At 49.0% G+C, this 27,429-nt stretch overlaps 10 protein-coding genes; 5 read left to right on the plus strand and 5 right to left on the minus strand.

The window, feature by feature from the left end:
* Window positions 1-447: 447 nt before the first annotated feature.
* On the minus strand, window positions 448-4,851 carry FFUJ_07556 (related to transcriptional regulator protein SPT6; the record flags this gene model as incomplete). XM_023577822.1 has 4 exons in its annotated part: window positions 448-701; window positions 763-4,375; window positions 4,442-4,630; window positions 4,687-4,851. The coding sequence occupies 4 exons, from the start codon at window positions 4,849-4,851 to the stop codon at window positions 448-450; spliced, it is 4,221 nt and encodes a 1,406-aa protein (XP_023430823.1).
* Window positions 4,852-6,835: 1,984 nt separating this feature from the next.
* Window positions 6,836-8,542, plus strand: FFUJ_07557 (probable MAP kinase kinase; the record flags this gene model as incomplete). XM_023577823.1 has 4 exons in its annotated part: window positions 6,836-7,117; window positions 7,171-7,328; window positions 7,381-7,912; window positions 7,964-8,542. The coding sequence occupies 4 exons, from the start codon at window positions 6,836-6,838 to the stop codon at window positions 8,540-8,542; spliced, it is 1,551 nt and encodes a 516-aa protein (XP_023430824.1).
* Window positions 8,543-8,958: 416 nt separating this feature from the next.
* Window positions 8,959-9,525, minus strand: FFUJ_07558 (related to HAD superfamily hydrolase; the record flags this gene model as incomplete). The annotated part of the gene is made up of 1 exon (XM_023577824.1): window positions 8,959-9,525. The coding sequence occupies one exon, from the start codon at window positions 9,523-9,525 to the stop codon at window positions 8,959-8,961; it is 567 nt and encodes a 188-aa protein (XP_023430825.1).
* A 1,013-nt stretch (window positions 9,526-10,538) lies between these two features.
* FFUJ_07559 (uncharacterized protein) lies at window positions 10,539-11,269 on the minus strand (the record flags this gene model as incomplete). XM_023577825.1 has 2 exons in its annotated part: window positions 10,539-11,071; window positions 11,134-11,269. 2 exons carry the CDS (start codon window positions 11,267-11,269, stop codon window positions 10,539-10,541), a joined length of 669 nt encoding a protein of 222 aa, XP_023430826.1.
* Window positions 11,270-11,576: 307 nt separating this feature from the next.
* On the plus strand, window positions 11,577-12,194 carry FFUJ_07560 (uncharacterized protein; the record flags this gene model as incomplete). Its single annotated transcript, XM_023577826.1, has 1 exon — window positions 11,577-12,194. The coding sequence occupies one exon, from the start codon at window positions 11,577-11,579 to the stop codon at window positions 12,192-12,194; it is 618 nt and encodes a 205-aa protein (XP_023430827.1).
* Window positions 12,195-13,576: 1,382 nt separating this feature from the next.
* On the plus strand, window positions 13,577-16,878 carry FFUJ_07561 (related to Lactobacillus putative histidine protein kinase SppK; the record flags this gene model as incomplete). XM_023577827.1 has 3 exons in its annotated part: window positions 13,577-13,642; window positions 13,719-16,302; window positions 16,352-16,878. 3 exons carry the CDS (start codon window positions 13,577-13,579, stop codon window positions 16,876-16,878), a joined length of 3,177 nt encoding a protein of 1,058 aa, XP_023430828.1.
* A 318-nt stretch (window positions 16,879-17,196) lies between these two features.
* On the minus strand, window positions 17,197-19,577 carry FFUJ_07562 (related to DNA directed DNA polymerase II chain B; the record flags this gene model as incomplete). XM_023577829.1 has 3 exons in its annotated part: window positions 17,197-18,838; window positions 18,892-19,330; window positions 19,388-19,577. The coding sequence occupies 3 exons, from the start codon at window positions 19,575-19,577 to the stop codon at window positions 17,197-17,199; spliced, it is 2,271 nt and encodes a 756-aa protein (XP_023430829.1).
* A 352-nt stretch (window positions 19,578-19,929) lies between these two features.
* Window positions 19,930-20,742, plus strand: FFUJ_07563 (uncharacterized protein; the record flags this gene model as incomplete). XM_023577830.1 has 3 exons in its annotated part: window positions 19,930-20,013; window positions 20,071-20,606; window positions 20,661-20,742. The coding sequence occupies 3 exons, from the start codon at window positions 19,930-19,932 to the stop codon at window positions 20,740-20,742; spliced, it is 702 nt and encodes a 233-aa protein (XP_023430830.1).
* Window positions 20,743-21,828: 1,086 nt separating this feature from the next.
* Window positions 21,829-24,124, plus strand: FFUJ_07564 (probable serine/threonine protein kinase (SNF1); the record flags this gene model as incomplete). XM_023577831.1 has 4 exons in its annotated part: window positions 21,829-22,208; window positions 22,274-23,109; window positions 23,165-23,803; window positions 23,856-24,124. 4 exons carry the CDS (start codon window positions 21,829-21,831, stop codon window positions 24,122-24,124), a joined length of 2,124 nt encoding a protein of 707 aa, XP_023430831.1.
* An 836-nt stretch (window positions 24,125-24,960) lies between these two features.
* Window positions 24,961-26,872, minus strand: FFUJ_07565 (probable isocitrate lyase (acu-3); the record flags this gene model as incomplete). XM_023577832.1 has 5 exons in its annotated part: window positions 24,961-25,318; window positions 25,377-25,929; window positions 26,022-26,364; window positions 26,422-26,577; window positions 26,642-26,872. The coding sequence occupies 5 exons, from the start codon at window positions 26,870-26,872 to the stop codon at window positions 24,961-24,963; spliced, it is 1,641 nt and encodes a 546-aa protein (XP_023430832.1).
* Window positions 26,873-27,429: the final 557 nt, after the last annotated feature.

Genomic DNA, 27,429 nt, shown 5'->3' on the forward strand with positions numbered 1-27,429 from the left:
TAGATTGTTGGCGTGGCCGAGCAAGATCATTTATCAGATAGCATGTCCGGGTATCTACTCCCCCAGGATTTCTCACTCGCGGCAACGGGGTTATCATGGAAGCCTACACTAGGTAAATCATTCGCTATCAACACAGATCAGTTAACATTGAGCCCAGGTTGTCTCATATGGCTGTATTGCTTATCCATTGAAACTCATCAAGCATGCGTCAAATTGGCTTCTCTTCATTGCTGCCTTTTCCCCTATCTTCGCCGTATCGAGACGACGTCTAATACAACCCCTTTGCTTATTTAATAAAGAAATATCGTCGACTTGCGCCTCAATGATACAATTGCAGCGTCATCCTCGTCCCAGAAAATGCTCATTCTGCGTAATCAAACAAATACATTTCTCCCTCCCCCTCTCACCATATCACCTATGCATATTATAAGAATAGGCCCCCATTTCCTACCGGTGACCCATCTTGGAGAACTCATTTTGATAACGCAGCTTGAATCCGTTGCATAGCGCTCGCATGTCAGGATATTGATACCCCTTGAGCTCAAACCCTTGTGGAATCGCGCGCACCGGCAATGCAATGACCCTGGCCGACCTGCTGGCCTTGAAGCACAACCAAAAGTATCCAGGATGCTTCGTGTCGATGCAGAACGCGTAAGCTGATCGGTTAGGATTGGCGTCGATGTACGTCGTAAGCCATTTTTCTACATCTATCGTTAGCATCATATCTTGTGTCTGTGAGCACCAGGATGTGTGGGAACGTACCCGTCTCTCCCCGGGATCGATTTTGATACTTATCGTGTCGCATCAGTTCTTCAACTTTACGCGCCATGGCTTTGACGTGCTCCACGATCAGTTCATCCAGGTCAGTGTACGTATATTTGCCGCCCACCCGCAGCAGCTTGCCGACCGAGAATTCTGTCTCTTTCTGCATCTCGAGGACGTCAATGTGTTGATAAACACCGTCAGCGACCTTCCAGGTCACTGCCAGATGATCGTTACCCTTGGATGAGGGTCGAATGATAACCTCACCATTGGGCTGCGATCCCAGATATTCCTCTGCTTGCAGGCCACTGAACGGTTTGAAATTGGGGTGCTTGACAACACGCTGCGTCCGCCCCGTGGTCTTGTCCTTTTCTCGCAATTCCTCTTTATCTGTTGCTTCAAGGGCGTAGTCCCACCCATCTCGACCGAGGTTGATCGGGCGCTTGTACGGAATACGTAGGGTTTCATCCCGCATTGATAGCTTGGCCATAAAGTCTTTATAATTGATGTCCAAAATCTTTGCCTGCGTCGTTTGTCCCGAGGTCAGGGCATCCTTGATGGACGAACGATGGTTGATTTCATGACCCTCAATACGGCCTTCGATACCACAGTCGAGCTTAACAATGGCGAAGTCATCCTTCACAACCCGAACATTGATGGGTACAATCATGCCTTCGCATAGAGTCTGCTTGGTCTCACCAGTAAACATAGTGAAGATCTCGGATGCTGACAGGAGAGCAAAATTCCGTCGAAGTTCTTCGTAGGGCGCCTGGAGTTCGGCACGAATGGTTTCCAACGTAGCTCGCTTGCGCTGGCTGTAGTTTCTCTCCAATTGCTCAGCATACTCTTCCAAGACTAGCTCGTTGACCTTGTCTTGTTCATCCTGCTTGAACAGCTTGCGGACGATCGCTCCGGGTCCATTCTCGTCAGTTTCGGCCTTGACATCCTCTTCATCAAGCTCAAGAGCATCGGCGGCCATTTTACGTCCGAGCTCGTAATCTTCAGGATGAACTCGTGTGTTATCTAGGGGGTCCGAAGCAGGATTTGTGGCTTCGTATTCGATGAACAGAAAGCTTGCGCAGTTGTTCCAAACTCTGGGGCCAACGACAGGCAGCTTGCCACTGTCTGGATCACCCACGAGCTCATCCCTTGTACCAACAGCACCGCCATTAGCGTTGATGGCCTTGATGACACTTGTTGCCTTACGGGGACCCAATCCAGACACGTAAGGAAGAAGGTTGGCGGTATAGGAATCGTTCATGGCCTCGTTGATATCAACACCGCAGAGGTTGACCATGTCAACCATAGCGGAGTCGAGGTATTTGGCCAGTTTATCAGGTGGGAGAAGGTTTTGGCAAGGGTGGTAAGAAATGGAGGCAACGTCTTTGCCGAGAGCTGCATATTCCTTCATAGGGTTCTGCATATATCGCGCCAGAGCAACACAGTACCTCGTCACAGGATTCAGACTTGGGTGCTCAGCAAGTGCACGAGGGCTGTCCTTGTACAAACGAGCAACCTCATCATTGACTACCACAACCTCTAGTGGCTCTGTTCGATAGTCGTTGGTGTCTGGGTCCTCAAACTCAGGGCCCATAAGGCCCTTCTCGTTGACAAGGCTCTCCAAGTCACGCACCAGCTTATTCGTCTCAGCAGACCAACCGCTGACGGCAATCACATCGGGTCGACGACGCTTGACCAGCTCCTCGAACTCTTCTCGTTGGCGCTCATCTCTGGCAAGGTTCCCAAGCTTTCCTTGCTCAACCACACGGCCATCTTCCTCAACCCATGCCCAGCAGATGGGATCGCGGGCAGGGTCGGCCATGCCATTGGAGAGAACTAGGACACGGGGCGTAGTGCCCAGTATCATGCCCTTGGGCTTGTAGGGTGCCTGATCGAGCCGTTTTGCATATTCCTCTCGACACATCTTGAGCACCTCATCTTGGCAGAAAGTTCGAATGACTTCTTTGACATTCTTTGCAATAATCCTTTCGAGTTTGGGGTATGCAAGGTCAAGTACTTTCTTGCGCTCTTCCCGCCACTGTTCGGCCCGGTCGCTGAAGTTCTCAGACTCAAACTCCTGATAAAGTTGTCTCCGGAAGTCATAGCGGGCTGGCATATCAAGCTTGATAGTAACAAGGCCTTCCTCCTCAGCCTTCATCATCTTCAGGAAAAGCTCTGGTTGGTGAACTAGATCAGCAATGGCCTGGTTTTGCAAATACTTGATCTCATAGTACGGGTGAGAATCATCGATTCTACGAAGACCCTTCTCAGTTCGTCGACAGCTGATCTCAGCAGCTTGGTAGTACGAATTTCGGAAATGTTTGCGCATCCTTGGGCTTGCAAACAATTCTTCCGAATACATCTGTCGAGCTGCGTTGATAACTTGGTCGCCTGTGTCGAAGTTGTCGTCGACCAAACTGTCAGCCAGGTCCATGGGATATTGAGCGTCATCATCAGGAGTGATCTTCTTTCCATATCGCAATGCATTCTTGGCAAGCTGATCCGCTGAGATTCCATAAGCACGGACGAAGCTATAGGCCTTGCCTTGGCGGACTCGTTCAAGCAAATTCGATTTTGAGCCCGGCCGTTTCGTTAATGAGAGGTTTCCAGCCATAGCAGCAAGATCCTTGAGCTGTGGACCGTACTGGAACTGCAAATAGTCTTGCAAATCTTGAAGTTCTTCCATAGTGGTCGCCTCTGGAATCATCTCCTCCACAATCGTGTCGTGAATTGCCAATCCTTTGAGGTTTTCAAAAGTCTTCTCGAGAGCATTTCTCTTGTCCACAAAAGAACGAAACTTGATGTCCAATTCCAAAATCTTCCAGAGGTCGTCTTGATTCAAGAGCTTGTCTGCACTGATGACGTACTCAGGCGCATCAGGGTCATCACGATTCGGGTTCCGCGTTTTTCTGGTGTGAAGTAGGTAGTCTTTGCGGTGCTGGAACACATAAGGCACCTCAACTTCGTCAACAATGAAGAATTCGAGGACCTTGCCAACGGCTTTGCCGAATGGGACCTGGAGGTCGGCCGCCAAGCCCTTCTTTGGCCACAACTGGTTCGTGATCCATCTTGCCTCCTCCCTAAACTGCTCTGCAGTAAGCTGAAGTGTCTTGAAGGTCTTCCGGTCGAGTTGAAATCGCTCGGGCTCGTCGGTGAAACGAATCTCGTTATCTTCGTCGGTCAAGAGCTTCTCTTTAAGTTGCGAAGGTTCGAACACGTCCTTCAGCTCAATGGCTTGTTCCTCTCTTTCACGATCTTCCTCCTCCTCTTCCATTTGCAGCGCCCAATCGTAGTCTTCGCCATTACCGAAGATGGCCTCCATATCGTCTAAGGCATCCTTATCGAGATTACCAGTATCGGCGATATTTCCAATGACGCGATCTCTGGGGCGAGCAACCTCCGCATCTTCTCGCTGTTGTTCTAATTCCTCAGGGTCTTCAGGGAAATCCTCTTCGATGAAATCGTCGAACTCGTCGGCTTGGCGGTACGATCTGCCGTAAGGTCGCTGCTCGCTTGTGTCTTCATCCTCGTCCGAGAAGATATCGTCTAGTCCACGGCGTTGGTTTCCCCTTTCTTCGTCGCGGTAGCCACGCTTGAGGCGCTTGAACTTGGACTAAAGACGAAGTCAGGGGGTGCTACTTAAGTCATGGGAGTTTAAGTAGCACAAGGGAAAACTTACCTGTGTTTGGGGCTTGGGACGCTCGCCGAATTGCTCGCCGATGAGATCCAGGTCTTCTTCATCAAGCTGCGCCTCCTCTTCACGGTCGCGATGTTTTCGCTTTCGTTTGTGAACAGGGCGCACATCGCCATCTGATTCGCCGCCTTCTTCCTCGTCCTCGTCCTCGTCAACTATAAAGCCTTCACGTACCTGAGAGTTAGGAGTTAGGGAGCGTGTCGCTGCGCATAGTTTATGACAATACGGACCTTGCGAGCCTCTTCCTCATCGTCGTCATCTTCCTCCTCCTCACTAGAGTCTTCTACTGCAGCCTTTCGTCTGCGCTCCTCACCACCTTCATCAAAAGACTCGTCCTCTTCCTCGTCATCAAGTTCGGCCTCGCCGGATATCAGGTCGCGCATACTGTTACTCATCTTGGCGACTTGCGATGCTGCCAAGCAGGCAACAAAGCTTTCTTTGTCTGCTGAAGATGTCGGCGATTCGAGAGAAAATTCCGAAAGAACGAGTGTTTGGGGTCTCGGGGCTTTTCGTGATAGATAAAAGAAGATGACAAGAAAAGGGAATTATTATTTGTGCTGTTGTTGGAAAGCTTTGGGTAGGTATTTAGGATTTTTTGGCGATGCGCTGCAGAGCTACACGTGCAGCCTTGTCGCGCCTGGCAAGGATGCAGAGCGGTGATATGATAATCCGTTTCCGACAAGCGGGTGATTGAACAGCATCCATGGAACCGCCAACTACCTAGGTACTCCTACTATGTACCTACCTCCTCCGTACCTACCTCCTCCGTACCTCAGGTAAGGAACTCGGATACAGCTCCATTGACCGCAAATATTTTGGCCATCAATAGCATTATCATGTTTCTTTTGGCATACTTTGACCAACCATGAGGCTTGTAGGTATGTTCGCATGTATGCCATTGGAACTTACCCCTGACTGTACTGTGCTGGCTAGTGGTCCAAGTGTTGTTTAAACATGTTTGAATCGCCCAGTGTCTGATCCATCGCCTGTTCTCATGCTTCGATTACTTTTGTATCCCATACCATGAGGCTCCTGTTTTAATCACTTTTTGATTCTTCCTTAATGTCTCTATGAATATCCTGCGGGGTAGGTATTTTTCCCTTCTTAAGATCAGACCATTGCAAATTCCTTGTGAGATATTGAAGGTTCGCCTATAATCGGGTTTGGATATATGCTGTCGTCAGACTACAATGTCAGAGCTTTGTGGACTTCTATGGTATCCAGGGCGAGTGATATTGTGACTGATCTAAATCCTTTAAGAGATGCTTTATAGGTTCAGAACCTGAGCTGAGTAGGGAATTATGTCGTATTAGTCTGGACTAAAGACTTATCACAAACAACCGACGACCACCATCTTATCATGATTATGAATCGATAACTGTACCAAGCTCGAGGCGTGAAGTGTCTCAAGTTCCGAGAGTCTGGCCAGTAGCCGTCCCGGCCTAGCCTAGGTTCCTACATAAGGTACCCAGACAGACAGGGCATCGCGCCTCCTGGACGTTGGACTCAGGCTCAGGCCTCGCCTCGTAGGAAGACGTACAATAATTACTCCGTATTAATGGACAATGGATGCTGGCCTCCGTGTCTGTACTCCATGGTGTCCCCTTACGGCGAATGAATGGCCCACTAGATTTCAGGTACATAATTTCAAATCTGACAGGCCGTTGCTGTAACTCCTTACACTCTTCATGGCTTTAAAAAGTCGTGATCACATCTCGTCGCCAAATTCTCCTGTCCCCCTCTTTCCCCCATCTCGTCTTACCGCCAGCTCTGCCTCTCTTTTGTGGTTTGTTGCGCCTCCAACTTCTCAGAGCGCAACTCCAGCCACTCCCGTCACGTTGTCGCCGGCTAGACCCCGCCCTCCACTGTCCGCGCCTAACCAGCCAGAAGCTGTAAAAGAGACCGGGACAAATCCCCCATTCCCAATCTTCAGCGACGCTTTGCATAGACGCCCCTGATAAACCACGATCAACTCTAGTCGAAAGGTTTCTCTGTGTTGTCCTTTTTCGTCATCGCCATCGACGTCCTTGATTCTATCGCCAAGAATCAGTGCCTCTCGTGACGGTCCGAAATCAACGTCTGCCAGCGCTCGCATTATCTCGACGGCAGGCAAGGACAAGACGCTTTACCTGACCTGCGTCTATTCAAGCTCGAATACCACGAGCAACTCTTACGACTGCTCGGCCGGATCGATATTATTTGCGGCCTGGTGCGGTGACTCCTCTATTCTAAGCATCGGAAGCCGTCCACTAGTTGTCAGTCACTACAAACGATAAGACCAGCCCGATTCAATTTTCGGTTTTTGCAGCACTCAGCGAGCCTTCAGTTTTTCGAGCCTCTTTTATCAACCGAGCTGAATTTCGCGCGCTACTCTCCAGAATGGCCGACCCATTTGCTCCACGCTCTATGAAGCGCAAGAACGTCAAAGGACTTGCACTCAAAGCGGCTGCCCCTCGACCCCCACCAACCGCCGAAACCAACCATCATGAGTACAGCGGAAGCCAAGATGCAGGTAAAGATGAACAGTTGGAGATCGGTATCGAATACAAGTTGGACCTAAGACCTGAGGATCTCGAAATTCTCAAGGAGTTAGGGTCTGGTAACGGTGGTACGGTCAGCAAAGTGAAGCACCTAACAACGGGAACTGTCATGGCTCGCAAGGTCTGTATCCTGTGTCACGGAATTAAGGGGTTTCCTGTTAACATATTTGGCAGGTTATTCATGTGGAAGCGAAGCGAGAAATACGGAAGCGAATTGTCCGAGAACTCCAGATTATGCACGGCTGCCATTCTGACTACATCGTGACATTCTACGGTGCTTTCTTAACTCCAAATAACGATGTTATAATGTGTATGGAATATATGGATGTGGGGTCAGTTCGATATGATACATCCATGGCGATATGATAGCTGACACTGGACCAGTTCCCTTGATCGAGTCTCGAGAGTTTTTGGCCCCGTTCGAGTTGATGTTCTGGGTAAAATTGCAGAAGCGACTCTTGGTGGTCTGACATACCTTTACACCAAGCACCACATCATGCATCGTGATATTAAGCCATCCAATATTCTCGTCAACTCGAGGGGTTCGATCAAGCTTTGCGATTTTGGTGTTTCTGGCGAGCTTGTCAATTCTATCGCTGACACCTTTGTCGGTACTTCCACTTACATGGCACCCGAAAGAATCCAGGGTGAGAAGTATACGGTCAAGTCAGATGTCTGGAGTTTTGGTCTGAGCATCATGGAACTTGCTATTGGCAAATTTCCTTTTGCTGCCAGTGAGCAACTCTCAGATGGCGATTGCGCTCCTGCGGGTATTCTGGATTTGCTTCAACAGATTGTTCACGAACCGGCTCCCAAGCTTCCAAAGAGCGATGCTTTCCCTAGCATTCTTGACGATATGATTCAGAAGTGTCTTTACAAGGAGCCCGAACGTCGACCAACCCCCCAGGAGCTATTCGTAAGACGGATTTCCAATCTTGTTTGTTTTGACATGTGCTAATGTTATCAGGACCGTGATCACTTCGTACAAGCCGCCAAGCGTACACCAGTTGATCTTAGAGAGTGGGCTGTCGGTATGATGGAGCGTGACAATAGAAAATCCCACCTAGCGCCTCAGCTCTCTCCTGCAACCCAGGATCTTCTGCGCTCAAGTGACTCGCCCACCCAGTCCCAGCAGATACAGGCATCGGCCCAACCAGAAGAACGGTCTCACACTCCCACTTCTGGCGAGATCCCAATCGGCGGCGCTGGTATTATTTCCCCTCGTGATCAGTATGGCTCTGGCCAGAGCCGATCACCGCCTCGCAACGGATACCCTTCGTCACGCACACCAGCTTCAGCGCACCCCGGACTTGGACCCAGGGTTGTCACCACGAATTCCATTCCCAAGGTTTCAGGCTATCCTGACAGTGCTGGTCCTGTGAGCGCGAACGCTGCCACCTTTAGCTTACCCGTTCGACCAGCACCGCCAGGCGGACCTCTTCCCCCTCCGCCACCTCGAAAAGAGACTCCCGATGAGCTACGAAGGGAGAACCGCAGACAGGCAACGTTTGGATTGCCACCTAACCCTGGATACAATGTATCTTAAGGCTATTTTTTTCGAATTGTTTCCTGGAGCTGCATCTCCCGAGATAACTTTGCCGAAAATATTGGGACAGCAGCCTAAACCTGAAGATCATTTAGCATATCTCGGCGCACTGTTTTGAAATCTGCGGTGGTCTCTGGCTAGATCACTACACTTAAATCACTTCATATACCTTCTTCAAAACCCAAGGACGTGGTTTAGATTTGAGGAGGCGAAGATCTATTGATCTCGATTCCCGAGAGTCTATCTGCTGTTTCTAGTGTGGAGGAGTCATGTACAGAAACCGGCCCCATGTAGGAAACCTAAATTAAATCAATTCGCGGTTGAGTTGGCACCGTGATATCAAACACGGACGAAAAGAGGTGTGACAAGTTGTGATTAACATTTGTGAGCTGACAGGGGCTCGCGTCAACTTCTTGCTATTCCGGGACGTCTCTTCCTACGAAGCCTCGTTCAAGGATATCAACGAGCTCATCCAGCGTAGAAATGACCAGGTCAGTATGGGCATGTTCAGCCAATGCTCGATTTACGTCATTCACGAGCAATACAGTAGCTGCGCCAGCCTTTCTGCCTGCGGTCATGTCGTCGATGGAGTCGCCCACCATGATAAGACCACTGGCGTCGCCCTCGCCAGATTCGCCGTGTAAGCCCCAGTTCTTAGCGATGTGCAGGATACCGGCAGGATCAGGTTTGGGTGGGCGGAAGTCTCGTGTCACGATGGGATGAAAGCGAGAGCCTTCAAGAAACTTGTCCACAAGGTTCTGAACAGGGACATCAAAGTTGCGGGTGCATATCGCCTTGGGGATGGCATTGGCGTCGAGGTACGCCATTAGAGTCATCAGACCTGGTTGAGGGGTCTGGGCCTTCATGGCTTCGCGCTCAATATTGCGGATAGACTCAAGGGCAGTCCATTGTTCTGATTTCGGCAGAGTATCAATGTGCTCGAGTATGTCTGTTGTTTTTGTAATTCCTAAAACATCTCTCATTTCCTTGAACATGTATGTTTGGGGCTCGCTATATACTAGATTAGCGATGCATTCGTTGCGCCAACTCTTCTTGATATGTTGAGAATAGTATAAATGAAAATATGAATCATCCTCTCTTTCAACCACCTCGGATAGTGGAGCAAAGAATATCATCAAGTATTCGTTTGTACAAGATATGTGAGTCAAGGTCATGTGCGGGAAACTTCCGTGCCATAAAATAAGAGTAGAGTGAGACTGAGGGTGCAGATCTTACCAAAGGGTGCCATCCATGTCAAAGACCACTCCCCGAAGTTTGGGGGTGTCGGCAGGACAGCTATGTTTGCCCTTCTTCAGTGGTATGAATCGCTTCGGATGTGATGGATTCATGATCGAGACCAAACGGCGTAGCATAGAGCTGAGCCTGAGGCAACTTGAAGGACAATAGAGTAAGGTTGATATCAAGGTCGAGAGTTCTCGGGAAATCTACCTATATGCAATTATATGGAGTTACTGAAATATCCCTCCTTTGTCTTTTCTCTCATCGATGATAAGAATGAGAGCCGTGTAGTTGGCAATGGTAATGAGTGCTTTGACTCAGAGATGACGCTCTTATTGGGGTGGGGACAGAAAGAAATTGGGGCTAAGAGTTCTTGGGTTACCTACCTGTTCCAGGGATTACACCTACCAAAGGTCCCCAATACATGGACCTATAGTTTGTAGACCACAGTATATTGCAGCACAATTGATAGGTAGAAATGCCAGTCACATTTGAACAAGAATAAAGTATCTAATGAATGCTTTATTAGCATCAGATGTCATTGTACCATTTGGGCAACAAGCCACTTAACAGCACTCACTAACTTGGGTACTGAGACAGCAGTGTACTTCTTCACATCGAGATATGGATATTTCCGATACATCGTTATTATACTAAAAGGTCTTTCTAGTTTAGGATGTCGATTATGGTGACGAGTAACAGTTATCATTCTCACCTAACTTTTGGCGAAAAAGTCTGCTACGTAAGGCATCTCTCATCAACCGGTTTTACATGCGTCTTTCACATCTTTCACAGAACTGCAGTCTGTTCTCCTCGCCACTGCCATGGATTCATATTCATCAAGTCCAACTTCGCGACCATGTTTCGTCCCAACAACCACAAATTGACAGCTTCCATGTCCGGTGTTGAAACAAGGCTCAAATACCTCCCAGTCGGCCATAGGCCCAAGCCACACAATGGCTTCGACTTTCAGATCCTGCTCAGCGATGGACTTGATATATTGCGAGATCAAAGCAGGTTGGCGTGGATAGACGAACATTAGAGCTGTCACATCTGAATCCTGCAGCCTCGAAGTAACATCCCAACTACCACGAACAGTGTGTATGGCTTGTTCTGGAAGATAGCTGTTGACATGGTCTCTCATACCAAGTTGCTGAACTTCAACTCCTTCAATGTTAACTGAAGCATGATCAAAGCCACTGCGTTGGCATTGCGAGTTGAGATAAGCAAGGAAAAGAGCTTCCAGTAGCCCGGATCCGCTTCCGATCGAAAGCACAGTTGGCGTTTCTCCTAGAAGCTATTAGTTAGTCATTCACCAAGAACACCTTGCCTTAGATAAGGGGTTCTCAGACTTTTGGCATGGTTCAACGAAAGCGTGGTGTTGGGGATTGCGTTGACTAGGTTCCGGAATAATTTGTAGGAAAGGCTTAGACAACAATCCGGAGTGCGGATAGGTGCTCCTTGTAAGTCGAGCTCAGGAAGGTGCATGTCCTTTATGGTGGGCTTCAAATGAAGAATCAAGTGCAATAATATTGATAGAAAAGTCTGCTTAAATGCACGTTGGGAACATGACCCTTGATTGCAGAGATGAGGTGAAGTTTGCTCATAGTTAAACGCTAGATTTGTTCTGTGGGTTTGTTGAAGTGGCGTGCCGCCGTTGGATGGTGGGTGTAACACTGATAATTCACCTCACAAGTGAACCTATTTTCATTCCAAAAACAAAACAAAATTCCTTCTCCGCAGGACCACTCTCTTTTGTGATCAATGGACTATGGACGGAAATGCAACGAAAAGCATGCGTCTCACACAAACCAACTACGAGGAGGTCGAATCAGACTCTCAGAATGTACCGCCTGCAACGTTCAACACCTACTTTCATACCGTCGAGGAAATTCCAGCACATGAGAGCAGGAATTATCTTTCACGTCCATCAGAAGCACCTTACTCCTTCGAGCGATGGCTACCCTTGGTTCTTAGAACACGAAACCCCGATGCAAAAGCTGCACAAGTTGTCAAACTTACACGAGCAGAGGCCAGGCTCGTCGTAGCAGCATCAGGCACCTCGATCATCACTGGGGAACACAACCGAGCATATCAAGAAGACATCCAGGAAGAAATCATCCCGCATTTATCGTCTCTCGACTTCCCTGCCGAAGGTCTCTTCATGCGTTTGGATCGTTGTTCACCTAAAGATGGTCGCCAAGCCGTACCGGGTAGGCTGTCTCTTCACCCCCCAATGGATATAATTATTCGCTTGATCACATCACAGCGAGTACGTAATGAAATATTGAGGAGTCTTGAAGGGGGGAGTCCGACTGTCGACTTGACCTTTCTTCCATTCAATAAACGTATGGAAGCGAAAGGGAATACCGAGTCTACTGTGCACCTGAGACCGGAGCCATCTCCGCAGTAAGTCAATACTGTTGGCACAAGCCATGGCTCTTTGACTGTGAAGAGCACGAAAATCAGGCAAGAGTAGTGGATCAAATCTGGGAGGGAATCCAAACGATTCACATATCAATCCTACATGATCTGGATCCGGACGACGGGCTGGATCAGCTGCTTTTAAAGCAAGGGCTGTCGTTCGATGTGTTTTACGACGAGACAGACGAAACATCCCAACTAGTCGAGCTGAACGTTTTCGGTGCGAGGAGCGGATGCGGATCGTGCTTATTCCATTGGATCAATGATTGGGACCAACTCTATGGCCATTGTAAAAGGGTCGAGTTTCGAGTCGCACGAGGAAACAAAAAAAAAAAAAAACAAAGCGACAGTGGTGTAACGGGTTTGTCTGCTTAGTTTCTACCAAATCCATAGGCGTGCTAGGTCTCTGAAACTATTTTCCCGTTCCTGATGATCTTGCGACTATATCTAGTGCGTACCTAGCCACGAGCTTGGATGACTGGATGGAAGTGTTTGGCCCTTGTCCCCCTCAAGATCCCATGCTTGTCCCGCCAGCCCGCGTTTAAGCAACGGGCGCAGCCGGAAAGTGTGCATAGCCCCACTAGGCATTAGGCTAAGAGATCTCTCTAAGAGTGTTTTTATTTTTATTTATAACAAGTCACGGAAAAATCTAGACTATTCCTTTGAATGATAAAACAGACAATCTTCGCACATTATTGTTCATGTGAAAACTTGGTATGGGAGGGAAAGCACGAGATGCTTGCCTCTAAATAATCCTAATTTTCCCATATACAACTACGAAAACTTTGTTAGTGTCATTGAAGAAAGAGCTTGGAACATCTGCCATCCATTCCATTCTCTTTTTAAGCCGTAACTGTTGTGACTGAGCCAAAAGCGAGGGCGCCCTCTTGGAATACCAGGGTCACTAACAGAATATAGGTACCTTTCTCAACAGTACGGAGTAACAGGCACCTAATTAAACTACTCCCGCCAGCACCTAAGGCAATGGAAGTTAGGTACACTAAGGTAGGTAGCTAGAGGTACAGCCAATGCGAGGTCGTCTCGATAGCTGATCGAAGCCCCACACTAGCTGCCTGGGGTGCATGCATGTTCAGCGTCATCCTTATTTTCAAGACTATAATACTCCGTAAGCTGCATTGCTTTCCATTATATTCGATTCTACACCTACAACACCTGTTCCTGACCTTTCTGATTGATCCACCCAGGAGGACAAGCAGCGGAAATCACGACCGTGACAGCCTATTCCTCTCAAAAGGCTGACACTTGGAGACCAGCGCCACTGTTCTTATGGAGCTCTAAGACTAGGAGAATGAAGCGCGCCTCACAATCGTCTCACCACTCCAGACACGAGTACCATCAAAACAACCAACCATGAGCTCCGCCACAGGTTCATCCAACCTGGCATGGCCGCCTAAACAGCGGCCTTCCCAGCGAACGGTACGAAATCACTCGCTCTATAATTTCCTGCATGCATGACGGCGAGAAATGGGTAGATATCTGATGCATCGGGCAGAAATTGAAGAACGGAACCTTTATCATCCCCAGGACTGGCGAACGATCGAGGTCAGAATTCTCGTTAAGCACATCTACCAACGCAGTAGTTGCAGAGGATATCAACAAGAAACCGAAATATCAATCCTTCGAGGCCGCTGAATCCTTCGGTGACCGTGTCCACATTGTCGCACATAACATCAAGACTGCATTCATCTTGATATGGCTGTGGCTACATACTGAAGAAGGCCACGGAGTTCTCAAGTGTACACTTGCCTACGTACTTGGTAGTATGGGTACTTTTTTCCCACCCTTGACAGCCTTTCTTGGCAACAGAGATGGAAAGCATGTCTCTGCTACCATTACCGTTTACTTTCACCCAGCACGAACCGTTGGCTCTATGCTTGAGGCAACTGTTATAGCAGTCGTTGCTGTATTTTACGCGGAGGTCATATCGATGCTGTCGATGGGAATTGCAATTGCCATGAGATCCCAACTCGGCTTGACTGCCGCTGCTCACGTGCTGATCCTCATTATCTGCATCGGAGGAGGACTGGGCTTTGTGGGTTGGGTAAAGCAAAGACTCAACAGCCCCCTTGTTAATGTCGGCTCAACCTTGGCATCGATCGCAATCATATCTGTAATCACCAAAGAGGAGGGCGTACAAGGAGGCTACTTTGACGACGACAAGATCGTCCAGGTCTTGAAATTGCTTCTTGTTGGCATCACCTGCACTTTAACAGTTAATGTATTAGTCTGGAGAATCTCGGCGAGGCGTGTGCTTCGTAGATCCATCATGACCGCCACCAGCTCTCTAGGCGACAAATTATCATCCATTACAAAAGGATTTCTCAGTGGAACGGAAGATGAATTCTGGACAAGCGAATATGGCCGAGTCTCCGCCCGGTACAACAGCGCATACACAACTATGAACTCAACACTCCGAGAAGCCAAATTTGAGTACTTCTTCCTGGGCCGAGAAACCTTTTATCCGCTTGATAAACGTCTTTCAAGATCGGTTGAGGCGCTCTCCCAAGCCATAGGAGGACTGCGAAGTGCACTCGAAAACCAATTCACTTTACTCAGAGAGGTTCCCAACCTGGAAGATACCTTCCCTTCACCGAAGCCCACAGGGATGACATCCACCTTGAATCGAGCCATTTCTGCATATATTGATGCTGGAGGTCAAACGTTATCTGACATCGATGAATCTGGAGAGAGCGAGGAAGAACGACTGGCGGAGAGAAACAAATCGGATACCGCTCTAGACGCAGCTCCCGCTTTTCAGGAGCCTTCTGACATCTTTGCCCTCTTCATCAACATGCTTGGCCCGTCAATCAAGTCCCTGGCTCATACGCTATCAGAAATCCTGCGTGAGCCTGCATTTGGACAGGATCCGAACAAAGATATCGCGGTGAACGAACAGTTGAGGGAGAGCCTTCGCGATGCTCTGAATCTTTACAATAATGCAAGGTCAGAGTCATTACAGGAGCTTTACCGTACCATTCAGATCGGACGTGCTAGATCCGAGAAAATCCAAGCGGATATAGAAGAAGTTGCTGCAGCCTGTGGGCATTTCTCCTTCAGTTTACAGGCTGTAGCTGAAGAGACTGATGCATATTTGGATGTTCTAGAGGACATCAGGTACACGACTGAGACGGCGCCGTGTTCATGGAGTTGGCTCAAATTTTGGAGGTACTTCGGCCGGACTGGACCTTCAGACAAAGATAGGGTTGAAGATCCGGAACGTGAGAGCTTGATACAGAAACCACCTGTGCCGAGATTGCGGAAATCTCAGATGCCCAAAGGTATTCCAGATACAATGGTCGCACGGCGAGATACCTTCAACTGGGATGCTGCCCCACAATCTAGCAGAGTCAAAAGAAGAGTTGCTCAGAAAATGCTCAAGATTTCCCGATTCATCGTACGGGAGGACATACTTTTTGGTATCAAAGTTGGTATTGGTGCTCTTCTCTGGGCCATGCTTGCTTTTATACCAAGCACAAGACCTATTTACCAGACATGGAGAGGTGAATGGGGTCTCCTTTCCTTCATGATCGTGGCGGCTATGACAACTGGCTCAGCGAATACGACTGGAACTGCCAGATTCAAAGGCACCCTCATTGGTGCAGCCTTTGCCGTGGTGTGCTGGACTGTCAGCCAAGGTAATGGCATTGCACTGGTGTTTCTGGGCGGCCTTGTAGCTTTGTTCAACTTCTACGTGATTCTGGTCATCAAAAAGGCTCCGCTGGGTAGAATTGCTTTGTTGGCATACAACGTGAGCACCCTTTATGCCTACAGCATTTCGCAAGATGTTGATGATGATGACGATGACGAGGGAGGGTCTAACCCCCTGATTTTGGACATTGCCTGGCATCGAGTTGTTGCGGTCACCCTAGGCATCCTGTGGGGTATTGTTGTTTGCCGAGTCCTCTGGCCGATTTCTGGTCGAAAGAAGTTCCGTGAAGGACTTTCTGTCTTGTATCTCCAGATGGGTCTCATATGGAAGCGTGGCCCTCTTACTGTGTCGCTCACTAAGGACAGCACACATAATAACACGCTTGACTACATGCGCGAGGGCGAACAGGCGGCTCTTCAACGATATGGTAGGCACTCACTGCCACGTCTTTCTTAATCACGCTAACTCTGTGACAGCCTTCAAACTTGCGAGCCTGCGAACGGCTGCGAAGTCTGAATTTGAGCTTCGTGGTCCATTTCCAGACGCAGCTTATGGGCGCATCATGCGTTCCACCAAAAACATGCTCAATGGTTTCTATGCGATGCGTCTCATCACATCGAAACGAAATCAATTAACAGAAGGCGAGCGGGCATTGTTAGAGTACACAAGCACTGAGAGAGCTCTCCTTTGCCAGCGCATATGTCACGTCTTTCAAGTTATCGCGTCGTGCCTTATGCTTGAATACCCCTTGACTGATGCCATCCCTACGGTTGAGAACAACAAGGACCGACTCTTAGGGAAAATCTACCAATTCCGCAAGGAGCACATGAGTACGGATCTTTTGGGCGACGAATCCCCTCTGATTGTTCAAGAGAGTGACTATGCTTTGCTGTACGCATACACACTCGTTACGCTACAAGTGGCAGCTGAATTAAACAAGGTGAGGGCCGAGATTGAAGCCCTGTATGGAGTTTTACACGAGGAAGCTCTGCTGCTGCAGTAGAGGAGGAAGGCTTGTCAAACAGGAGGTAAATGGTCTTTTGCATACTTAGTCATTCATGATACCGGAATCCATGTTCATCGCGCAGTGAGTTGGTGCATTCTCCGTGCCCTGTGTATTCTTTCTCGTGTGTATGTAAATAAAAGCTAGCATTTTATGATGAGGTTCAAAATATTACTGCTCTTCGTGATTATAGAAAGCTACCTATGTTCGTATGGGTTGTCCATCACACCCATCATTACCTTGTAGGCCCCTGAATCCCCTGACGCTATGAGTCATCGATAGCAGCAACTAAATAATATTTAGATCTGGACGTCCAGTCTAAACTGTACATTCCCTTAACCTGCCCAGTCGACCAACATCATACTCGACCCATCGAGCGATTCCCTTGCGTCCTGGTACGAGCACACTGCCTGGGTTCATTACATGACAACCCTCGTATGTGACGCAAAACGGCGGGGCTGTTGTGTCGAGCAAGACCATGGCTGTGGGTAGTGGGTACAGATGTAATGCTGAGGAGTAGTCCCAGTGAACGGGGCGAATAGCCTGGCGGAATGGTGCGAGGTAGCCTTGATCAAGAATAGTCTTGACAAGTTTCTGCGCGGCATGAACGTCGTGAGGAACAAGAGGTGTGACGGGCGAGGCGGTAGCGGTAGCGGTAGGATCATCATGATGAGCAGCATCGATATCCATCGGCTGAACATCTTCGGGAGGTGCAGCACTTGAACCTGGTGTCTGTTCTCCACTGGCATCCTTCACCTTTGGTTTTAGACGGACAGAGGCTCGACGCAAACGAGCAGATACATCATCTCTAAAGATAACAAGTTCGTGGTTGGGGCCGAATAAACTGATTCGGCTTGGGTTCGACGTCCATACAGCAGTACCAGTTGACTTCCCTCCTGCTTCCGCATTGGCTGTCGCAAAGGCTCGACGTATTCTCGACGTGAACATTTCTGGCACTTGTTTTCGAGGCAAGGGAACAGAGGCGCCAGCTGTGAAGGAAGAGACCCAGGCGTCATTGTCTCCGGGAACAAAGACAAAGGTAGACGACTGGAGCAGTGTTGGAAAGTCTCCCAGAGTTGAAGCCAGGGCATCAAAGTATTCTTTATATTCGATACTTCCGCCACTGCCGCCCCGTGCCAAAACAGCGTACTGAGTGAAGTTACCCATCAGCACGAATGTTAGAGGCGTTGAACCCTCAGGCTCTGAGGCATATCCTGAGAGGATCTTGCGTAATGCTTGAAGAGTTCGTGGTTGATCAAGGTTCAGTTCGCCAATAACAACGACGCGCCCACGTGACGGTGCAGTATCCTCCTCTGCTCTGCTGCGTAGAAGGCGCTTTTCGAGCCTGCGCATCTTGGTACCCACGGCACGCTCGCTGCCAACACCCAGGAAATCGATCCAGCCAAAGCCCCCTCCTATGGTCTGCTCCTGGCCACCATCGGATGCGCTAATGCCCAGAGTCGCTTGACGACGTTCACACGGGGGCTGACCTATAAAGAAGCCTTGAAAACGGCCGCCTAGTGTACCTCCAACGCCGCTGCTGCCGCTCAGGCCCTTGCCCAAAGATTCGTCTTCTTCTTCATAGACACCGTCAACCAGCACGATCATCCCAGGACAAAACCATGCTGAATCGTCTGGGATAGCTACCGCCTGGGATAAGTCCAAGGCAATAGAACCAGTCAGGTCGCTGATGGCAAGATCGCCGGTAGGGAGGACAACCAGGAGCCCTAGTAGCATATGGCTGCTGCCATGCCGACCAAGGAGGTTCGCGATTGGCGTGAGTTTAAGTGAATGCTGGTTGGAAAGGGAACGGCTCAGGCTTTGTTTTCGAGAGGAGGAGACTGCGGAGGATTGGAAGGTTTCGTTACGGAGAAGACGTTGGTGAATTACATTGTAGCGATTTCGGAAAACTGTCGTTTTGTGTGATGCCGGTGGTAGTAATGAAGGCGTTGAAGTATCCCTAAGAAATGTTAGTCGCAAATTCAGTTGATCCATCGAATAGACAATACTGACTTTTCAAAGTGCTTTTTACCAACGTTGTATATGAACCTGGGTTGGTCATATGCGTCTATGATCTTAAGCCATGCTCTAGGATCGCTCGTCTCGCTTTCTTGCTCCTCATCCACACCAAGTCCCGACATGCCGAAGCTTGTGTTGCTATCCTCCCTCCTAACTTCTGCCGGCCGTAGTCCCAACCGTGTGTTCAGGGTCTCGTTATCCTTGAGATCAAGCATACTATCCCCACGCGGCAGTCCTCTCGTTGGGCCAGTGATTCTGCCGCCGCTCATGTTACCCTCAAGGGTCTTGAGAATTTCCAGGAGCTCTTTACTCGAGCCCTCGACAATGACGCCTCCATTGCGGTTTTTCCAGCTTCTTGCAACCTCTTCAAGAACCCGTTCGGCCAAGCCTTCTTCTCGCCATCCTGAACCACAATGCCTTCCAATGAAGGAAGCTAGTTCTTGAAGGGCAGAGGATGTGAGGGTTAAAGAATGTTTTTTCGTGAATGTACGGAAAGCGAGCGGTCGAAGTGTGGGAGGAGGGAGTATGATCGGTAGTATTGCAGCCTTAGGGGCATTGACAGCGAATGGCTTCAGTGGATGGATGGGGGTACCGAAGGCTGGAGAGGAAGATGGTATCGCAGACGACGGAGGGACCGCCCCTCGTTGTTTTCGGAATATAGGAGCTGGCGTCTTATCCATGATCTATACCGCTAGCTTGGCATGGCAGAGAAAGAAAGAAAAAGAAAAGAGAAAAAAAGAATTCAACTTTTTGAATATGAATTCAACGTTGCTTGCTAATAGAATTTTGTGTATGGTGTTTTGGTTGATTTGCCTACCTCGTTGCGCAGGTCGTCTTGGAGGGTACGCGCCGACCGCGTTCACGCGTTTAATTGACCCGTTACATACATATACCCTCCATAGGCATGTATCGCGTGCATTAGGATCCTGCGAATGACCTCATTCACGATCAAGGTCGAGTCAACACAATGATAGCTTCATTGAACCGGACACAGTAGTAAAGTCGATTTGAATTCCAAATAGGAGCCAAACGATGGGGTCAACATTTCGAAATGTTGCTCGGCACATGGCTGTACCTGTCAGAGCCATATCCAGCCTTTCTAGCAACCCTAAAATTGTTTGTATTCAGCACCCAAGCCAGTACCACTTCAACAACACTCTGACCATGTTGTAGAAAGTTGTAAAGGATCCCAAATCTCCTTTTACAAACTACTTAAGCTATCTCGAGAAAGAACCGCCGGACGAGCGCCTAGCAATTGGGACTACTAGCGAGCTCCCTCCTACTCCTCAGTCCTTCACTGAGAATAAGGACTTCGTCAAGATTCTCAACGAGGTGATAACTGAGTACGGTCACCAAGATGAGGATCTTATCAATCAAGCACGCGCATTTGCCAGTCCGGGAGGCTTCAATCTGGGCTCAGGCGGTGCCTTTTTCTCACAAAAACGACCTAATAGAGGTGGATCTCGCAAGCAGGGAGCCGGAGGGGGAGCTGGAGGAGACGGTGCAGGAGGCGCCAGCGCTCAGGGAGGAGCCGGTGGTGGTGGAAGAGGAGGATATGTGCACCTCAGCGACCGAAGGAATCCCCCTGACTTTGGACGCATTGCATGGCCTGAGGATATCCTGGGAAGTGTTGAGGTGGACGGTAATGGCACCATCATCGGCAAAGTACAGCCAAGTGGAACGTACCGTATTCTAACGAACGAGGGAATGTAAGTCTAGAGGACACGAACACAGTCACGTCAAGTCGCTAACAAGTTTTCAAGCCTGGGACTCAGCCCATTCTTACAAGCAAAGTTGGTGGAGAGACTAAAGCGAGAAGAAGCCAAACAAAACTCACCAAGTTAGTGGAAAGGAGAATATTCATGGCCTAGTCGAACAAAGAAAAATCGACCGAGGCAGCCAATTATGATCAAGGGTTATGAAGACTGGAAGGAAACGAGATATGTATCATGACTGTAGGCAGAGATGAGTGTAACAAATACTGTCTGGCATTGGCGTTTGTCAGATATAAGTAAGGTACTCTGAGACCAGAATCATCCAATGCTTGCATATGTAGACACGGACCAACACATGACAAGTTTTCATGGAGGACTGTTGGCTGGTAGCTGGAAGGGGTCGATAAATAATCATGATGTTATGGTTCAACATCAGATGTTTTGGTTATAGAAACAGATTTCGACTCGACAACTTATAAGTCTATGTTGGCAGAGTTTTGACAATTGATTTGATGGGAATTCAACGCCGTGAGCATATACAAAACACCACTGGTTTTGTAAATTGTTCTTTGGGTGACAGGTCAGACAACAGGAATGGATGTAACAAATGGGGAGAAAGACAGCTCATTAGGTTCTCTGATAAAGCATAAAGCGAAACGCCATCAGGAATATATAATAAGCTTCAAATGAGATAATCAAGATCTAGCTACAGAATTTCTGTGTCAACTATTGACATCCAATCCATATCCAACGTGCAAAATGCTGGATGGTATCCGTACCAAATCACCATTCTTATAAAGTGTTGAGAAAAGAGCCATTAGCCCATGCCTGAGGTGGTTCCACTGACCTGACCCCCTCCACAACAGTGACGACTACCTCAAGGTAGGTAATCTACCCCAGTCAGTCGAGAGCTCTGCAACTTCGACACCACTAACGAATGCCTACCTACACAACATCACGATACGCGATTAGAATAAACTATCTAACCGGTCACCTACCTCCTCCATTTCGCCGCTTCATTTCCACCCGCTCTTCTCTTTTACGACAAACCACCCCGCGCTCGCTTCGTCAATCCCACTATCCCTGCAATACCTGTACGACCGTCGCACCCAGTTCCTGACAGCCGAACCAAAAGCTCTGCAGCTCTGGAAACCCCGCCGACCGATCACTTTTCGACCTGGCCCGCCTTGACCTTGGGTCAGGGCATCGCATCGCCATGGCTCCCCGAGGTTTCGAGGACGAGGAGCTTACCATATCCCTATCCTCCTCCCACGTTCGTCGCCCTCAACAGCAGCAACAACAGTCACAGCAGCAGCACGCTTCTAATGAGGCTCCTGCACCCGGTTCCCGCCCCGCCGATGCACCGCTCAAGGAAAGGATCAAGACGGAACAGCGCATCGGCGCCTACAAGGTCCTTCGAACTCTAGGCGAGGGCTCTTTTGGAAAGGTCAAGCTTGCTATTCACAATGGAACCGGCCAGCAGGTTGCCCTCAAAATCATCGCCAGGAAGAAGCTTATCAGCCGCGATATGGCTGGGCGTGTTGAGCGTGAGATTGAATACTTGCAGCTCTTACGCCATCCTCATATCATCAAACTGTACGTTGCGCGCCCAACCTTGGCTAAATATATTGGTGTCGTTATGACTGACACCAATCTTCCAGTTTCACCGTCATCAAGACACCCAATGAAATCATCATGGTCCTCGAATATGCTGGAGGCGAACTCTTCGACTACATTGTTCAACATGGCCGGATGAAGGAGCCTGAAGCTCGCCGTTTCTTCCAGCAGATGCTTTGTGCCGTCGAATATTGTCATCGACACAAGATTGTTCACCGTGACTTAAAACCCGAGAACTTGCTACTCGACGAAAACCTCAACGTCAAAATCGCCGATTTCGGCCTAAGCAATATTATGACCGATGGTAACTTTCTCAAGACCAGCTGTGGCAGTCCCAACTATGCTGCTCCTGAAGTCATCGGCGGCAAGTTATATGCTGGTCCCGAAGTCGATGTGTGGAGCTGCGGTGTTATTCTTTATGTTCTTTTGGTTGGTCGACTTCCCTTCGACGATGAACACATTCCAAGTTTGTTTGCCAAGATTGCAAAGGGCACATACAGCATACCGCAATGGATGCCCACTGGCGCTGCAAATCTCATCAAGAAGATGCTGGTGGTGAACCCCGTGCATCGTGCTACAATTGAGGATATCCGAGCCGATCCTTGGTTCACCACCGACCTGCCCTCTTACCTTCAACTTCCCGTTGAAGAATTCTTCAACACAGGCGTTGATCCAAACAAAGCCATTAAGAAGAACGACATCGCGCCGAATGCTTCAGAAAAGGTTCAAGAGAGACTGCATAATGAGGTCACTGAAAAGATCAGTAAGACTATGGGTTATGGTAAGAGTGATGTGGAGGAAGCGCTGCAGGCTGCCGAACCGTCCGCAATCAAGGATGCCTACATGATTGTAAGGGAAAACAAGATGATGCAAGTGAACCGTGAGTTCCTCTCTCTTTTTATGACTAATCTCTCGCCGTATTGAAACTGATTTAGACAATCCTGAAGCCCTTCTAGTAGAGCCCGAGGGATCAAGCCCCATGCTAAGCATGTCTTCTGCCCGCTCAACGACTTCTCAAGCTACCACCACCCCTCGCCCGTACGTGAGCAAGGTCGGTATCTTGCCTTCAAGTTTGCCAGCTTACCACAAGGACTATATGGAGCGGGAGAAGGCCGGTAGCGTCGAAAACTCGCCACCCAAAGTGCTCATCAACGACGAACCTCCCAGCAACAGGACAGATGCGGAAAAGGAAGAGACAGCGCGCCGTTTACGGCCCCACTCGAGAAGTCAATTGCGTATGGACGAAGCCAACACAAGGCCCCAAGGGATGACTCCTATTAACCCCCCTAAAAAGAATAAGCCAGTTCGTTGGCAGTTCGGCATCCGATCACGTAACTCGCCATGGGAAGCCCTTCTGTGCATCCACAAGGCACTTCATAAATTGGGCGCGACATACATCCCCGATGAAGATTATGAAACAAGAACTGCAGAAGAGCGAGCTGAAGCTTCAGGCGAAGGTAGCTTTGCGGATTCTCACGATAATAACCGGGGCTCAAGTTCAAGCATCGATCCTAAGAAACGTTACAATCTTCCCGCAGATCCTTGGCACATCAATGTGCGCTGGGATACTTCTGGTTGGTTCTCAGATCGGTTGTACTTGAATTATCAGAACTGACATCTTCCCAGCCATCAAGAAGAAGGCAGCCAGCGTTCCTGGCACTCCCAGCTCGCCGAGCACGCCAGAGGGTCAACATTACCCCAAAGAGCCTTTCGTTGCGCTACATATGGACATACAAATTTACGAAATGGAACATGGCGTGTACTTGGTCGACTTCAAGTGCTCTGGATACGAGACAGCCCATGGCCGACTGCTCGAGGAAAAAGATGTCACCAGTCCCTTTCCCTTCCTGGACATGGCCGCCAAGTTGATCATGCAACTCGCCGAGGCTGATTGAGAAACCTCATTTTGAAAAGGGCACTGACATTCCAAACTTACACCAATGGGCACGATACGTTTGGCTGCGAGCATGCTAGCTCTGCTTCGTACACTGCCAGACGGTTATATGAATACACACATTCAAATTGGTTTATGAAATAGCAAGTGATCTACTGCCTGGGTTCCAGCAGATTTGCAGTCATTACTGTACCAAACGAAACGAATCTAATGGACATGTTGGTGATGTAACACTATGGACATTAGAGGAAAACCAAGAGGATATGTCTCATTGCTAGGTTTTTAATTTTCCATTCCATTTTGATAACAGGCGTCTTACTGTTCAACTTTGATGATATTTGGGTTATATAGGACACTATGCTGCTACGATTTTGACCAACCAGTCCCCATTCCCCATTCAATGTTTTTCTTCTTTTTTGAAGTTACGACTGGGTGGTTGGTCAGGCGCAGGATGTCTATGCTGCACAGAAGGATGTATTCAAGATGAGTCAAACACAAGCGAAAATATGTAAAGATGTGCATATAGTTGCTTATAATGCAATTTGCAGAGCATGATCATGGTCTTAAATTCTTTTCATGATGTTTTGTTGCTTCATAACTAGTCGTACATACCCAGGCAAATGCTTGCCCTATGCAAAGTAATATCGCAATTAGAAATCGGAAAACAGTAGTGTGATATCAAAATGCTCCAAAGACAAAGAACCTGCCGCACTTCTTTTTTTTTTTTTTTTTTTTGCGCCCCGATAACAACCTCCGGTCATTTCTCAACACATAATGATCTTTATTCGTCCAGGTGAGCGCTCAGTTGCTGTTTACCTATCCCTCACCAGCGGTGATTTATTTGAACTGGTCCTCAGTTACACCGGCGCCCATAGCAGCGGTGGAGCTGATGCCACCTGTAACCATCTTTTGCAATTCATCGACGTAGGTTGCGCCGCTCCACTTCTGGTGCTTAACAACATCGACCTTCTGCTCCATTTCAGGCTCTTGAACGAGCTCGCCGTAAGCGCGCATACCGACGGTGCTATACGCCTTGGCAAACTGGTCGCTGATCAGGGCTGTTGTGTGCAGGCCTGCAAGCGTGATGAACTGCCAGCAATAGCCAAGCTTGGCCAGACGGCGGATGTAGGTTTCCTGCTCGTCACGAGGCATGGCAGTTTTCCAGTTGAACGATGGGGAGAGGTTATAGGCGAGCCTAGTCATGCCAATGTCAATGTGAAGTCCTTGAGCTTGGTAGGTTGGTAGAGACTTACTTCTTCTCGGGCCAGACGGCGTGGACACCTTCGGCAAACTCCTTAGCCTGAGCAAAGTCGGGCAGCTTAGACTCCATCCAAATAGCATCACAATAAGGAGCGTAAGCAATGGCTCGGTTCACAGCGCAGTCGCAACCACCCTTGAGACGGAAGTAACCCTCGCGTGTACGGGGGGCGTCCCAGTCGAAAAAGATATCACGGCCAAGTACCTGGCGAGCGATGGCCCTGGCCTCGAGGTTACTCTTTCCCTTTGCCTTGGCAAGATAGTCTCGCTTGAGACCGGCCTTGTCAGAAGAAGAGCCTGCATCAATGGCAGCGGTCACAGCGTCGTCGAAGCGGCTGAGGTTGGCCTTGGCAAGCCACTCATCTTCAATGCGCTGCAGCTCAACACCACTCTTGCCAGCACCCTCAGCGGCGATCATGAGATCGTTGAGGGGCTTAATAGTAGGGTTTGTAGAGCCGAGGATGAATGCATGGTCACGGGGATCGATGTTGGTGGAAAGTAGAGTTGCGGCCTCGGCGTCGGTGCGTGCAATGGCGAGGAGATCAGAGCCTTTCACATGTCAGTTGTGTTCTTTGCGTTTTGGTCCCACTACCACCACCAGCATGTGATAATTGGGTAAGTCTGGGGAAGTCAAAGCTCACCCATGATGTCTGCCTGCGCACGAATAGCAACAAGGCGGTTGATGTGTTCCTGAATGGGGACAAGAACCTTGCCAGCCATGTGGCCGCACTTCTTTGTGCCGGGGGCTTGATCCTCGATGTGAATTCCAGCTGCACCCTTCTCAATAAAGAGCTTGGTGAGCTTCATGACAGCGGTGAGACCACCATGACCAGTATCAGCGTCGGCAACAATGGGACGAAGATAGTCAATGTTCAAAAGGTTCGCGCGTTGCGCCTTTGGGACGCTCAGACGCTCCTGGCGCTGCTTGCGGTCATGGAAGAGTTGGGCCATGAAGAGATGGCCGACCTTGTTGGGCACAGTGGTCTAAGTCTGTGTTAGACAATGCTTATATGAACATGCAACTATGTCTTCCAAACTCACGTAGGGATAATCAGCCAGATCGGGACCAGGTTCATCAGAAGCAGACGCTGTCGATGACGATTGCCAACCAGAAACATAGACGGTGTCGAGGTACTTGGCCATCTGGGTGACCATTGTAGGTTCTAGGCAGCCGTAGGTGTAGCTGGCATCTCGGGTCTGCGAGGGAAAACGTCAGGATTTCGCTTCACGATGTAACAAGCCTTCAATGGGAGAGACTCACCTCGAAACGGTGCTCAAGGATCTTCCACAACTTCTTCGCCTGGGCATTACTAGCATAATCGACAGGGAGATATCCACGTTTGGAGACAATCTGCTCAGCAGTGAAAGGGCGCTTTGTGTGTCGCCATCTTGAGTCGGACCACCAAGCCTTGACAGCCTCAACCTCCTTCTGGAAGAGCTCGTCTTCGATATCAGGGTTGACAGAAGGGTTTGCCATGTTTTGTGATGCCATTTTGATCGATGTGTGAGTGAGAAGAGGTATGAAGCCTTTTGGGGGAGAGTGCTGAACAATGGAAGTGCGTATAAGAGGGCCTCAGGAAGTAGGTAACTTAGTAGGTACTTAGATGGCACAATACTAAGTAGAGTGAAGTCTGGAAAGACGAGAACAATGATGGATAGATTAAGGAATTGAAAGAAGGGGGAGGAGAAGAAGGGCAGGCCATATAATAAGTATCTCTTGGACCGGGAATTAGAGATACTCTTGAGTCACTCCTGGTCTCCCGTCCCCCGATATTTCAGAGAGAGACCCGTTCCCCATTGTCTCGCTGTCTCTCCGCACCCGGCGCAAGCGTCTCTGGACTTTTTGGTGGAGAAATGGACCAGCACACCGGCGTCGGTTTAGCAACTTGGAGTCAAATCTTTGATGCAATTGGTAGATAGGCGATGATGGTTATGAACGAAGCTAGGGGAGTGAGAGTTACCCCCAGTGAAAGGAAGGGGACCCAGAACTTGGCGGACCCGCTGTTGATGAGGCGTTGGAGAGAAAGAACTGGGCTTCGGTCTTCAAAG

This window comes from Fusarium fujikuroi, chromosome FFUJ_chr05 (assembly GCF_900079805.1).
Source record: "Fusarium fujikuroi IMI 58289 draft genome, chromosome FFUJ_chr05".
Lineage (NCBI taxonomy): Eukaryota > Fungi > Ascomycota > Sordariomycetes > Hypocreales > Nectriaceae > Fusarium > Fusarium fujikuroi.